This window comes from Paroedura picta, chromosome 5 (assembly GCF_049243985.1).
Source record: "Paroedura picta isolate Pp20150507F chromosome 5, Ppicta_v3.0, whole genome shotgun sequence".
Classification (NCBI taxonomy): domain Eukaryota; kingdom Metazoa; phylum Chordata; class Lepidosauria; order Squamata; family Gekkonidae; genus Paroedura; species Paroedura picta.
In genome coordinates this window covers 37,935,821-37,950,575 of record NC_135373.1, presented here as the reverse complement: position 1 = coordinate 37,950,575, position 14,755 = coordinate 37,935,821, and the positions used below count along the sequence as shown (strand labels likewise).

Sequence of the window (14,755 nt, the reverse complement as noted above, 5' to 3'; positions counted from 1 at the left end):
GATTTAGCAGGCTGGGGAGGGGGGGGGCATCCCTTCTCAGGCTGCTGATGGAAGAGAGACCAGCTCTCTTTGCCTCCTTTGTGGTAGAGGGAGGGGTTCATGCTGAGCAGTCCCTTCTTGTTCCCCTGTAAACTCAGAACAACCCAAACTAGCCCAAAGATGGAAACTAAGCAAGGTTGGCCACCGTGAGTATTTTGCTGGGAGGCTAACAAAGACCAGGGCTGGTATGCAGAGACCGGCAATGACAAATGGAAAACCCCAGGAGGAATCGCCATAACTCGGTGGTGACTTGACAGTACTTTATGATTGGATTCTGAAGCAGTCTCCCTTTCCTTGCCCCACACGAGTCCTGGCTTCACTTGGCCACTGAAGGGTGGGTGAGTGGCCAAGGCCAATTTGCAATTGCTCAATTCCTCCCTCCCCCTCCCTGTGTTCTCACAGAAAAGTCAAGAAGCTGGATTGGTTTTTATTCATTTATTGTATGGCATGTGTGTAATATTGGTAGGAGAGCCTAGGATTGTCTGGCTGCCAGGCAAAAGGCGCTTGGGGGTGGTTTGCCATTGCCTGACCCTGTATCTCGACTCTGTTGTCAAGTGTTAGAAGAGTTGATTTTTATACCCTGCTTTTAAGTACCTGCCAGAAAGTAGCTTCCAATCACCTTCCCTTCCTCCCCCCCCCCCAACAGACACCCTGTGAGATAGGTGGGGCTGAGAGAGCTCTAAGACAACTGCTCTGTGAGAACAGCTCTAACAGGACGGTGATTAGCCCAAGGCCATCCAGCTGGCTACATGGGGAGGAGTAGGGAATCAAGCCGGGCACTCCAGATTAGAATCCACTGCTCTTAACCACTACACCAAGCTGGCTCTCTAAACCAGGGCCGGCCCTGCTTAGTTTCCAAGATCCAATAGGACAGGAAGCTGGGGGGACAAATCCAAAGTTTGATTCAGATCTCAGTGTAGTTGCAGTTTGTACCACTAGATGGTGCCACTTTGCCCTAATAACTGGGGCCAGAGTGTCTGGCAGAGACCCGTGGGGCTGGATTCCTTCATGTGCAAACCCCCCCCCCCCCACACACACACACACTTAGGAGTCCAATCTACAATGGGTTAAAAGCCTGCCTGCTCTTCCCTAGCCAGCTCTGCCTGGATCCCATTGGAACTGGGCTGTCACTGGGGAGGGGGAGGGAATTGTGCTTTTAAAATCCCCAGATGTGCGGGAGAAGAGCCTTGTGAAAGGATGCCAGGCCTTGGCTTGTGTGAGGGGAAAGGGCAGAAAGCACAGCTGGACAGATGTGGGAAGCACCGAACTGGATTCTGGGTTTTGTCAGCCGTCAAAGGAGCAGGAAGGAGCTTGAAGTGACCCCCCCCCCAATACACAGAGGCCCATACTTGGGCCGTCGTCCCCTACCCCATGTGATTTGACTTCTCTTTCCCCCTCCCCACACCCCATGATATGGCTTTCAACCCCCAACACACCCTTCCCCCTGCATTCCAGTCCGGCTCCTGCCTGGCCCTGCAGGGAAAACATCTGGATCCAATTACAGGGGCAAAGGATGGGCTATTTCTGTCGAGCCATACTGATGCAGGATTTTTTTTTTTTTGGGGGGGAGGCACGATTTAACACCCCCTTTCCTGAACAAGGTTATCTCACGCCACCTCCCCCAGGTCTGTTTTGGAGAGGAAAGGGTTAGTGGAAATCCTAAAAAAGAAAACTAATAATTCTAAGGTTTTGATTTGCAACCCTGATGGGTAAAGCCAGAGGGAATTCATCAAAGGATGTGTGGGCATCTTCCCCCGCCCCCATAAACAAAGGTTCTCTGGGGGAAAGCTAAGAGAGGGGAGTGATTCCCCCTTCCCAGTCATCTAGAAGGATAAGAATGGCTTGTTAGGGGGGGAAATACTGGGAATTGTGGGGGTGGGAGGGAGGAATCTCTCCCCTCTTCAGCCCCCTTGAAGCTTCCTGGCCCCTTTAGAAACAGGTAAGCTGAACTGCTGCCCCCCACTCCAGCAGGATCATTATGTATATAAGACACCCTGAAACAGCACACACACACCCCGTTGTGGTTTGTTCAGGTGAGCGGCCTTGTTGGTCTTAAACAGCAGAATAAAGTTTGTCTCCAGTGGCACCTTTAAGATCAACAAAGCTTTATTCAAGAGATAAGCTTCCATGTGCAGGCAGAACTAAGCTTATACCTTGAATAAAACTTGGTTGGGTCTTAAAGGTGCCACTGGACCCGAAGTTTATTCCGGCATGGCGTGTGACACCAAAGAAAGCACAAGGGAATTGGCTGGCATTGGAGGGTAAGCGGGCTGAGAGCTGTACTGATCATGCCTGTCCCTTCGTGTACCTCCTCCCCTGCTAGGCACATTTGCGCAATACACTCCCAAAGCAGGCCGGCCTTGCAGTCCCAGGAGAGCAGGCTGCAGGGTCCAGTCTCTGAACTATGCCATGTCTCCTAATGCTGTGCATGGTGGCAGGACGGAAGAAGAGTTTGCTGAGCCAGAGAATGTTTTGGCAGACTGGTTCCCCCCCTCCCTGGGAACTGTCAGACAAAAGGGGTGAGGATGGGGCTTAAGGAAGAAGGGGGAAGGACCAGAAGCAGCACCAAGTAGTGAATAGCTCCTGTGTGTGCCCACTCCCCACAAGATAGGTGGAAGAGCCGGGCTTGACATGAGATCCCTCCCACCTGCTTGTGAGCTTTGCCCGCTTCCTCTCCCCCGAGAATGCAATGCACGGAGTATAGCTGAGAACAGTGTGCAGCACTGGCAATAAGTTAAGGGATTCCCCTCCCCCCTCAGTATGCTGATGCCAGCCCTGCTCCTCTCCCTTCACCCCACATAGAGCCAGCTTGGCGTAGTGGTTAGGAGTGCGGGCTTCAAATCTGGAGAGCCGGGTTTGATTCCCTTCTCCTCCCCCACATGCAGCCAGCTGGGTGACCTTGGGTTTGCCACGGCACTGAGAAAGCTGTTCTGACTGAGCAGAAATATCAGGGCTCTCTCAGCCTCACCCACCATACAGGGTGTCTGTTTTGGGGAGAGGAAAGGGAAGGCGATTGGAAGCTGCTTTGAGCCTCTTTTGGGTAGAGAAAAGCGGCATATAAGTACCAGCTCTTCTTCTTCAGTAATATCTGGGCTCTCTCAGCCTCACCTCCCTCACTTGGTGTCTGTTGTGTGGAAAGGAAAGCCGCTTTGAGACTCCTTCAGGGAGAGAAAAGCGGTATATAAGAACCATCTTCTTCAGGTAAAGTTGGGGCAGGCAGAAAGATGAGGATTTCGGCTCCAAGCTAGCCGACTGGCCAACTGCCACTTTGGAGAAGCAATTATCCTTTAGGGTCCCGCTTGCTGTTGGACACAAGCACTAGTTCCTGACCACCCCCACCCACAATGTGCACCAGTAACCCCTCCCCCTAAAACACACCCTCCCTCCCCAATCCAGCTGCCCCTCAGGGAGTTCTGAGAGAAATCCTGTCAAGCGGGCTCAGTTCTCCAGCTCCGCCCAGCCCGCTCAGGAAGTCCGAAGGGCTTCAACAGGCTAGGAACACCCTCCCCCCCCCCCAGGGGTCCTCTCTGCCTGAGTTCAGAGTCAGTTTATTGCACGGTCAATAGTAGTGGGCTCTGCCAAGGGTTCCGGTGCCAGTCCCCGTCCCCAGGATGTCTGGCTGGCCGTTGCGCCAGATCTCCCGGAGGATCCGCTCGCGCTCCTCCAGCCGCTGGGCCCGTTCCAGCTCTTCCGCCGAGGCGAAGACGTTGACGGTGAGGGTGCTGTCGGGGGTGCCCTGAGGCTCCAGGGGCAGTTCGGTCATGGACAAGGGCGGTTCGGAAGCGGTGGGGTCCACAGTGTCTTCCTCCTCCTCTTCCTCGTCGTCCTCTTCCTCGTTGAATTCCCGCAGGCTTTTGCGGGGCCCGGTCGGGATCGCATGGGGCTGCCACGAGATGTGGATGACCAGCATGCAGAGGGTCAACACGAGGCCAAAGCAAACGCCCAGCACGAAGTACAGACCGAAGCTCTCAGGATGGTCTGGGGGGGGGGGGAGCAAGACAGAGAACAGTCAGAAATGATGGTTGGATCCATGTGATGCCAGTAGGACTGTAGGGCTGCTAACCCCTAAGCTGGTCCTGGTGTTGTGGCACTCTAGATCAGGGGTAGTCAACCTGTGGTCCTCCAGATGTTCATGGACTACAATTCCCATGAGCCCCTGCCAGCGTGTGCTGGCAGGGGCTCATGGGAATTGTAGTCCATGAACATCTGGAGGACCACAGGTTGACTACCCCTGCTCTAGATGACCATGGACTACAATTCCCATGAGACTTTGCAAGCATGATTCTAGCAGGGGCTCTTGGGAATTGTAGTCCATGGACATCTAGAGAGCCAGTTTAGCCACCCCATCCTAGAATAACAACTGATTTCCAGACAATAGAGATCAGTCCCTCTGGTGAAATTGGCTGCTTTAGAGGGTGGACTGTATGGTATTATACCCTGCTGAGGTCCTCCTCCCTCCCAAAAATCTGCCCTTCCCAGGTTCTACTCTCAGATCTCCAGGGATTTCTCAACCTGTTGCTGGCCATCCTACATCTACATGAGTTGCTTCCTACCATATTTGGATTGTCGAGCTCCCTGGTTTGTAGTGTGGGTGGGCTACCCTCAGCAAAAACACAACAAAGGAGTCTTGAATGAAACTCAATTTTAAGGGGTGGGTGGTGGAAATGAAGCCAGTATTTACTTTTCTCATGTAGAGATACCCCTATCTCACTTTAGGCCTGCTGCTCCCGTGTATTGTTCCCTTAGATAACTGAGGTGATTGGAAAGCTTGGCCTGGCCCTTAAATCATGTCTCCTGGTGGCGGGACCCATGGTGGGAGCAGAGAAGAAGTTCCTCAGCTATGGCCAGGCTCTTTTTCACCCTCAGCAGAGGTGGAATGCCTTGGGCCTGCACAATTTATGACCACCAGAAGCCTCCCTCACAGGAAGTCTGTCACCCACCCCGGACCCCCAGCATAGGGCCTTCCAAGTCCTGGCTAAGAGCTGACCCTCTGGGTTGTGTGGCAGTTTTCTGAGGATGTCCTTTCCTTTTGCGGAAGAGGGATGAAGAGCAGAGCCAGTCTTTGGGCCCTGAGTTTGCCTGGCCTCCCTGACATCTACACCAACCTGGATCAGAACGCCACTGAGCATCTTGGCCTGTGAGCATCTTGGCCTATTGCTGAGCTCCATTTGCACATCATCCCAGAGACAAATTTGACAAAGTGCTCCAGAGAGAACAGTCTGTTTCTAGACTGGGTGACACTCTGCGGGCCAGGCCTACACTTGCCAGCTCCGGGCTGGGAAACACCTGAAGATTTTGTTGATGCATCCTGAAGGGAGGGAGGAACCTCAACAGGATATAATATTATAGAGTCCACCTTCCAAAGTGGCCATTTTCTCCAAGGGAACTGACCTCTGTCCCCTGGAGATATAGTTGTAACAGCAAAAGATCTCCAGTCGGCACCTGGGGGTTGGCAACCCTAGGTAGACCTTGCAAATGTGACTCTTGAATGACGGATGACAAGGACAATGAGTGTCGCCTGTCCCCGCTAAAAGAAAAGGCCCTCTCCTTGGAAAACGCCTTCCCCCTGAGACTCGAGGCTGTCATTCAGTATTGTCTGTTAATGGCCTGGCCTGGTGGGAAAGGACTTGTCAAGAGGATTGCGGGTGAGTTTGGGAAAGGTAGCTGGAAACCTTCCAAAGGGGAAGGTGCTGAATTGACATCAGTGATTGTGGCCATCAAGGCTCCCCACCCCCCACCCCAGCCTGTCTCCTTCCTGTCCTCTTTATCTCTGCAACCAGCACATCCTTAAACGCTGCCCTACAGGAATGCATAGGACCCATGAAATGTTGATTTGGGACCTTTGCAGAAAAAAAGAGAGTGAGAATCCGCAGAGATGGAGCTGGAACAGAGCTCACCCCTTCTGCTTCTTATCATTCACTGGGAACCATGACAGCCCAGAGAGATAAGGACCAGGCTCCCCCCATCCCACCAAGTCTTTCAGCCTCTTTAAACTTCAGTTTTTTCTTAAGCAGAATGTCTCATTATTTAATCAAGGTGAACCGTGGCACAAAGTCTTGCATCACATTCACATTTCCTCCTTTGCAAGGGACTCGTGTAACATCAGTGCTTTTCATTGATAAGCAGCTATGCTTCCCCACCATATTCTGCATGATTGCATCACGTCTTGGGTTTCTTGAAGCCTGAAGAATGTTTCAGGAGTTTCTCTATGGTAAAAGAAGGGTTGAGAAAGGCTGCTCTAGATCAGGGGTAGTCAACCTGTGGTCCTCCAGGTGTTCATGGACTACAATTCCCATGAGCCCCTGTCAGCGTTTGCTGGCAGGGGCTCATGGGAATTGTACTCCACGAACATCTGGAGGACCGCAGGTTGACTATCCCTGCTCTAGACTATGCATTTGTGTCACCTTGTCACAGGCTGGGTATAAAACCAAAGTCAGAACAGGAGAGAAAGACTGCTGAAAGAAAGTTTCTTCCCTGACATGCAGGCTTCTCCAGAATGAAAGACAGAGGATCTCCTTCACATAGTCACAGGACTAGCTCCTGAGTGTCTTCCCAACCTCACACGATAATATTACTGTGGGTGTCTGTCATGGTGTGGGAAGTCACATACAAATGAGGTGAGGGGCTTTCAGGCACCACCCAGACTACCCTTGGAGGTGTTTCCTGAAATGGAAGAGGTAGCCAGTGCTAGCAAGATGATCCCTCCCAAGTCCACCAACCCTGCCTGGTGGTTTTCCAAGGCTCCCACGTTGACATGCCCACCTCGGATGTGCGCGTAGGCCGCCATGCTGTTGCTCAAGAGCTCCATCTCCTCCTTGTGCGTTTCCATGGTGACTTCTTCAGCAGCACCTAGGAGAGGACAGAGGACCATCTCAAGAAAATCCTCCCCAGGGCTGTTCAGCAACCCAGCACTAGTTCCTCAGCCGCACAAAGAGCTCCTTCTCTGCCCCACACCCACACCCGCCATTTTTGGCCTCCAAAACAAAGAGCATTTGTGGTCTGAAAAACCTCGGGAAAAGGTTAAAGCAACATGTCCATTTCGAATCTGAAATCCGTTAAAAGGAGGAACTTTTATCGTTTACAACCCTAATATTTGAGTGTGTGAAGGGCTACCCAAGGCGCAATAAATGCCTCCTTTGTACTCACTGAAGAGAGAGGCAAAAGCCAGCAATAAAGGAGCTTTGAATAGAACTGGGAGCCTTCTTGAACCAGCCTGGCTCTTTGGATGCCTCTAGGGCCTGTCATAGGATTCTCAGAGAGAACAGACCAAGCCAGAAAACCCCGTGACTGCCACCCCAGGAAGTACAAGAGGGTAGGGACATCCACCACTGCAACCCCCTGACTGCTTGGCACTTCCAAGGAGGGCTTTTTTGAGCTGATTGAGGGCTTTACAACCTCCCTCTCCATTTAATAATCCTGAAAAATGAGAGCAGGCAGAGGGGAAGCCTTAACTGGGGCCACCCCCTTGACATTCATGGCGGAGTGGGCCTTTGAACCTGGGTTTCTCACATCCAGGGGCAGCCCCACCCAACCCTTGAGCCCTGCCCTAGCATGCAATGCGGCCCAGTGCTTAGGCTCTGGCTGTATATCCCCCCTCCTGAACTGAGTCATAGGCAGCTCCCTGCCCCCACCAATGCACTTCCTGCCACTTGGAAAGGGAAAGAAGCAGTGGGAAGATGATTTTCTGTTTGGAGACCGGATGTTTCCCCTTCCTCTCTCCCTTCCCTTTCTGGCACCACTGGCCAATCTCTCAGGTCACAGCTATTTATAGCTGGCTGCAGGGACTTCATGGAGTCCCTGGTGGGGAGGGGGAGGCCGTGATCTAGTGTGGGAACCATACTGGGAGGACTGGGGAAGGGGGGGCAAAGCTGCGGAAGGATGACAGGAAAATGGCAGAAGAGTAGAATAATTTGCATCTGTCTTCACCAATGAAGAGGACCAGGGATTCCCAACCAGGCTCTCTGGCCTTTCCCCTATATCCTGAAAGGCCATAGATTCAGGACATAAAATGACATATTTTTTCACAGAACGTATAGATGTTGTATGGAACTCACTGTCACATGACATAGAAATGGTCAATGGTTTAGATGGCCCTTACAGGAAGGCCTAGACCAGGGGTAGTCAAACTGCGGCCCTCCAGATGTCCATGGACTACAATTCCCAGGAGAATTGTAGTCCATGGACATCTGGAGGGCCGCAGTTTGACTACCCCTGGCCTAGACAAATTCATCAATTTGTCTAGCTCTTCCTTTTATGGCCAAAATAGCTAAATGACACTTTCATGTTCAAGAGGCAGCTATTGGGCAGAGAAGCAGAGGGAGGCTTTGGGCTGTGTGCCCTGCCTGAAGGAACAGACTTACAAGCTCCTGTTTCTTCAGGTTCCTGGGAGTTTCACAAATTCCGTTGTCATCCCGTATTTCCACTTAGTGATCTTGTGCTAGATGGAGATGCGTATCTAGCAATCTGGATCCATGTTGCTATTTAAATGATCTACTTACCTGCTGCCCCCCCCCCTTTTATTGTGATTCAGATAACAAGAGCAAATAGGTGTGGTGTGGGTAAAGCAGAGTTTTGGGGAACAATATACAAGCAAAACCAAAACACAGTACAAGGCTGCATGAAATTTGATGAAAGTGATAATGAACATTCAAAATATAAGGAAATATGATGATAAATGGATTAAAAGAGTACATGTAGTCTGCAAACCAACAGGCTGAGCAAGGATACTAAGTGAAAAGATACAATCCCCTTCCCATCACTCAGTACTTAACCTAAACAGTGTTTAATTAGGACAGGCTAGCTTTACTTGACAATTCAGCATTTTTAAATTCAATATTAGCTTCATCCCTGAGAGCTGAGATATCTCCCCATTGGCCCTAACCGCAATGACAAGATAGAATGCCTAGTCAGTCTTTTTCGAACTTTTGACCATTGAGGAGCCCGAAATAATTTTTCAGACTTCAGGAAGCCCCGGAAGTGATGTCAGCTGGCCATGCCCCCTGCCACACACCCAGAAGTGACATCACTACCCACACGTCTTTTCTTCCCTATCTTGCAAAAGTCAGCAGGGCTTGCAAATTGTTCTAAAGACATGAGCAGAGCTTTGTTCACCTGCGAGACTGTTTTCTGTGTGGAGAAAGCCACAAAAGAAGAGAAAACCTCTGGTAGGATGGGAGTGGCTAATTCCTGTTTCTGAGCCATTTAAGGATGCATCAGGAATTGGGGTGCATTTGCCCTGATTGGGTGAGTCCCCACTTCTAAAGTTCTGGGTTCTGTTCTGAAGGTGTACAAATGAAATGTGGCAGTTCATTGTGAAAGCTAGACAACAAAGAAAGCAGCTAGGAAGAAAGATGGTTATCCGAAATGAGGCATTAGAGGAGAGTTTTGCGGATAGTATGGACCACCAGTGTGGTGTAGTGGTTACAGAGCATCGAACTCTAATCTGGAGAACGAGGTTGGATTCCCCACTGCTCCACAGGCAGCCAGCTGGGTGACCTTGAGCCAGTCACAGTTCTCTTAGAGCTGTTCTCACAAAGCTGTTCTGTCAGATCTCTCTCATCCCCATCTATCTCAAAGGGTGTCTGTTGTGAAGAGAGGAAGGGAAAGGTAACTGTAAGCTGCTTTGGGACTCTTTCAGGTAGTGAAAAGTGGGGTATAAAAAAAAACAGCTCTTCAAAAAGACAAATGAGTGTGTTTAAGTCCAAATCAAGCATAGAAAAGGGCTCTTTTCAACCTTCTGATTGTGGAGGAACCCCAAGGGAACCTGCTCCTTTAGACAAGTGGATTTGAAAGGAAGATGCGGGAGCCAGTAATCGATTAATTCATTTACCATTTCCATTGTGGAGAAAGAGACTAGGCCTGTAGAGCAACAGGGGAGTGGGCTCTAGTGATGTCAAGGGCCATCTGAACTTCTGGGAAAGGCCACATAATCCCTGGAGAGCTCTTGCAAACCCCAGGGTTCCCCGGAATCCCAGCTGAAAATCCCTGCCCTAGAAGCTTAAATTACTGAACTGAAGCTATCCTACTTTGGTCACATTCTGAGAAGACAAAAGTCACTGGAAAGCACAATAACCATGCTAGGAGAGTTGAAGGCAGCAGGAAAAGAAAAAGACTCAGCATGAGATGGGTTAACTCTTAACCAGGGCAAGGCTGTTAATGATAGGATACTCTGGAGGTCATTAATTCATGGGCTTGCCATAAATCAGAAGTGACTTTACAGTCACACACACATGGAGAAAGGAAATCCCCAGAGATCAAACCAGCAAAAAAAGATGGGGGGAAATTTGGGAAACTGAACCAGAAGGAAGAGATTTAAATAGAAATATGCAAAGGAACTTTGTCCTTTCTCCAGGCAGAAGGCTCCAGGGCGTGCAGATGTGAGAAAAGAATTGTCTAGGTTTTGCTACTGGTAGGTTGCCAGCTTTGGGTTGGGAAATACGAGGAAATTTTGGGGGTGGAGACTTGGGGAGGGACTTCAATAGAGTCCACCTTCCCAAGAGGCCGGTTTCTCCAGGGGAACTTAACTCTATTGCCTGGACTCCCTGGGGATAAACCGTAATTTCACATCTCCAGCTACCACCTGGAAGTTTATAAGCGCTACACGCAAGCAGAGTTTTGGGGAACAATATACAAGCAAAACCAAAACACAGTACAAGGCTGCATGAAATTTGATGAAAGTGTACTGCGCATGTCCTTCACAAATTAAGGGCCAACGCTTTTATGTTCTATAGCAGCCTTTCTCAACTCTTTTACTGTTAAGAAACCTCTGAAACATTCTTCAGGCTTTGAGAAACCTCAGAAGTGGCACGATCCTGCAGAATATGTTTGGGAAGCATAGCTGTGTACACCTGAGGCTCCTCTCCTTCCCACCGCCTCCAGATCCATCACTGGCCATTTTGGGGGGGAGGGAGGGAGAGGGAGGGAGGGAGGGAGGGAGAGCAGGCCTACATGACCATACAGGGCCATATCATGATAAATATTTAACATTTTAAAAATATATTAAAAATTAATTAACTCCCACCCCTTCAGGAAACTCTTCCAGGGCCATCAAGAAACCCCGGGGTTTCATGAAACCCTGGTTGAGAAAACCTGCTCTATGGCAATACCATCTATTTGTGCATTTCACAAATCTTGTGAGTGAATGAAAGCCCTCCTGTAGCCATCACAGACCACCTGGTGTAGGCTGTGAGATATGCATTCCTCCAAGCAGGTTAGTTATTCCTGTTTCACAAGCGGCTTCTTCACACAGCGTCAGACAAAGCAGATGTTCCATGCAGCCCATTCCACAAGGAGCCTTAATCTCCTCAGACTGATCTGGCAGACGGCTCCTTCTTCCTGAGACCCGCAAAAGGAAGCTGCTTTATGTAGCCTTGCTCTGTGTTTTGTTTTTGCTTGTTTAATATACCACCTGGAGGTTGGCAACCCTAGCCACTGGCCAGATCTCCAAGAACTGCTGAGCAGTTATATAAAAAAAACATATTTCATTGTTTATAAGCTGCTTACGATTGAGGGATGTGGCACAAATCTTTCAAAGAAATCTTTAAAACAATCTGGGAGGGGGGGGGGATCAGACAAGCTCCCTTTCCCTTTGTGTCCTTTCTGCCTGTTCTCTCACTCTGTCAAACTTTAAGTGTCAAGTATCTCAGGGACAAGAGATGATCTCATTTGGATTTTGATGGAAACACGGATGGAGTAGGAGGCAGACAGGCTGGAGAGTTTGCAAAGAAAGGCAAGCGTGAGTTTTGCAGAGACCCTCTGGGCCATTTGAGACACCAGGTGGCTCAGAAAAGCTCAGCAAGGCCAAGACTGGCCACATCTGTGAACAAACTCACACCTGTGAAGGCAAGATTCTAGTGGTGCTATGATGTGAACCAGGCAGGGCACCATGCCAAGGAAAATGCCACGCAAGTGTGCAGAGGTGGTGCGTCCGCCACCTCTCATGTGTTTGCAGAATGTCTGCTGTCTGTCCCTGGGTGTCACTAAACAGACGCCAAAAGTTTCAGCCTAGATCAGGAGAGTGGGGAGTTTTTGCTGGAGGAAGTAGAAGGCATCTCTCTGATCCCTTTGCTGCTACCCAGGTGAAGCTGTCCCCAGCAGAGAAACATTCTGCAGGAAGGTGCAAAGGTTATTACCTCTGCATGGCTGTGATTCTTCATTTAAATGCATGCTTCTCTTAACCCCTTAATGCCAAGCACTATTGTAGAAAAGGGGAGTGGGGAATTATTTTTATTTTATTTATTTAATTTTATGTCTTGGCTGCCTCTCCCTGCAGAGTAGGCTCAGGATGGTTTGCAATATACCAAAATCGCCTGCAAAAATATTTGTGAAATGGCACAAAACCCAGGTGGTGTTTGAGCGCAGAGGACAAAAGACAAACCCTTTTTTTTTGTCAACTGGTGTTCATGCTCAATAGAATCAGAGTCCAGTAGCACCTTTAAGACCAACAAAGATTTATTCAGGGCGTGAGCTTTCACTTGAAAGCTTGCACTTGAAAGCTCATGCCCTGAATAAATCTTTGTTGGTCTTAAAGGTGCTACTGGACTCTGATTCTATTGTGCTACTTCAGACCAACACGGCTACGCATTTGAATCTGGTGTTTATGCTGTTATTTGCCTTGTTTGCTAAATAGAAAGTAGGATAATCTATATGATCAAATGTCCTTTCCTGTGGAGGGGGCTTCAACTCTTTAGTCCCGCCTGAAGGCGCTCATCAAAACTGCCCCATTGATTACGGAAACAATGTTAGGAATGCAGCAACTTTTGAGATTGAGCCTTTTCTGAGCCTGCCTGTTTGTTTATTGGGCTGGAGATTCTGCCTCCTCAGTTCGAAAGGGGTTTCAGAGATTCCCCCTCAAATGGGGCGCTTCCAGGAGATTCGGGTAAAGATATAGAAGGGGAGTGCGGGGAGGGAAGGGGTTAAAAAGGGGAAGAGAAAGAGGCATTTCAAAGGGAAATAAAAAAATCCGTTGCAGACGACCCAGCAAATCCAGGCCAAACTCCCACCACCACCTCCGCGCCCCCCCCCCTCCAGACACCACTAGAACTGCTGTGATGATAAATCCATCTGAGCTGGAGGGTTTAAGGTGGAAACCTCTCCGGTTTGGTCCAGCTATGGAGGATGAACTAGGAAAGGAACGGAATGAAAGCCAGCCTCCTAGGCAGTATTGCCACTGCTGGCTTCGGTTGGTTTATTTAATTTTGGCCTGGAGGAAAGTCCCGAATGCAGGAACCGGGTGGGAGGGGATCCGGGGGAAGCCAGGGTGATTAGTCCACAAGCCTGCTTTTAGTGGCAGGATGCACAAAGTTACAATAAACTCGGGATGTGCCAAGTTATAATTAAAGCAAGAGAGCCTCTGACCATGCATAGAGTGCACCCCTCACACCCACTGCATCCTGGGACCTTCACTGTGAAACAACTTAAATCCCTCTTTCTCCAAAGCAGGAGCTCCAGCATCCAGAAGAGACCCGGTTGGGTGCTCATGAGATGACTTTTTTAAAGTGTCGTCTGTGGGGTTTTCGTTTCGGTACCCGACAAAAACACCACAAGCCCAAAAGACAGAGGACGTCAGCGTTGGGTTTCTCGACGCTTTAGGCGGGACTCCATGAACAAGCCCTAAAGCTGGGTCCAGTTAGAATGGAAAAGCCCGGTTTCAAACGGGGCTTCCCGCAGCCCTCTCCGCCTCGCTCCTCTTCGTCCTTCCACGGATTTCTGCCTTAGTTCAACCCAGGGCCATGAAACTCCTGCTGGGGGCTTAACAGCAGCCTGGCCTCATGGCCCGAGCGCCTCTGAGCATGTGCAGGCGTTTCTTTTCGACTTCCAGCTCTCCCCACGGGCGCATGGCAGAGCCAGCCTTTCCCAAAAGCGAGCCACGCTTTCCTGGCCGTCTGGCCTTGCGACAGTGGCCCACAGCCCTAGGCTAAGCCGCCGGGAGTGCTGGAAGGGGAACGAGCAGCCCCCGCGCCGTGCACGCTTACCTGGCGAGCCGCTACCCGAGCGCAGCTCTCTCCATTTCCAGCCTCCGGCAGCAGCAGCAGCAACCGCGGCGGCGGCGGCGAAGGGGCTCGGGCGGGGGGCCGAGCGCAGGACTCTCTTTCCAGAGGCGCCCCTGGAGTCGGGAGGGAGCTGCCAATGGAAACTGCCGCTCACTTCCTTGCAGCTGGAAGCGCGCTCAGTAAATAGAAGGGAGGACCAGGCGGGCTCCCTGCGGGCGGCAGAGCCGCCGCCTCCTCCTCCTCCTCCTCCTCCTCCCGCCGAGCAGGAAGCGGCCAGCGAGTGTGTGCCCCGCGGTTCCTCCGGGGTCTAGGCTGCCGGGCGGAGGGCCAAAAGGCAGAGCGGGATACAGGTGGTGCTTTGGGAAGCCGGCATTTTGGAGGGCGCTCTCTCCCCCCCTCCCAGATCTGGGTATTTCTGGGTATTTGGTGTTTGTTGAAGGCAACCACAGTCCCCTGGAAAGAGGGCGGGGGGATTGCACAAAAGACCCCCCTTTCTCCTGCGTTGCCCCAGAGGTTGGCCCAGAGACCGGTGTGTTGTGCTTGTGCAGTCAGCAGAGATTTAAAAAAAACCCAACCCTCATTTGGGCCTCTTAACATCTGGCCCAGTGACGTTGGATCTCATTGGACATTCGGGTCACGCTGCGGGATTCGCTGCTGAGCGACAGCTGCGGAGTAGTTTGTTGACCAGGGACGCTCTGCCCATGCTCAAGGGCACCCTGTTATGA

The 14,755-nt window shown here is 50.7% G+C and overlaps 1 protein-coding gene across 1 annotated transcript; it reads right to left on the bottom strand.

The window, feature by feature from the left end:
- Positions 1–459: 459 nt before the first annotated feature.
- EVA1B (eva-1 homolog B) lies at positions 460–14,283 on the bottom strand. Its single transcript, XM_077337302.1, has 3 exons — positions 14,013–14,283; positions 6,802–6,888; positions 460–4,017 (listed from the first exon to the last, which is right to left on the bottom strand). The coding sequence occupies exons 2-3, from the start codon at positions 6,866–6,868 to the stop codon at positions 3,599–3,601; spliced, it is 486 nt and encodes a 161-aa protein (XP_077193417.1). The 5' UTR covers positions 6,869–6,888; positions 14,013–14,283; the 3' UTR covers positions 460–3,598.
- Between the last annotated feature and the right edge of the window lie 472 nt (positions 14,284–14,755).

Excerpts from the sequence above, each read along its gene's own strand:
- EVA1B (XM_077337302.1), bottom strand. The coding sequence starts at position 6,868 with ATGGAAACGCACAAGGAGGAGATGGAGCTCTTGAGCAACAGCATGGCG. Across the intron at positions 4,018-6,801 it reads GGCCTACGCGCACATCCGAG|ACCATCCTGAGAGCTTCGGT; the intron begins GTGGGCATGTCA and ends CCCCCCCCCCAG.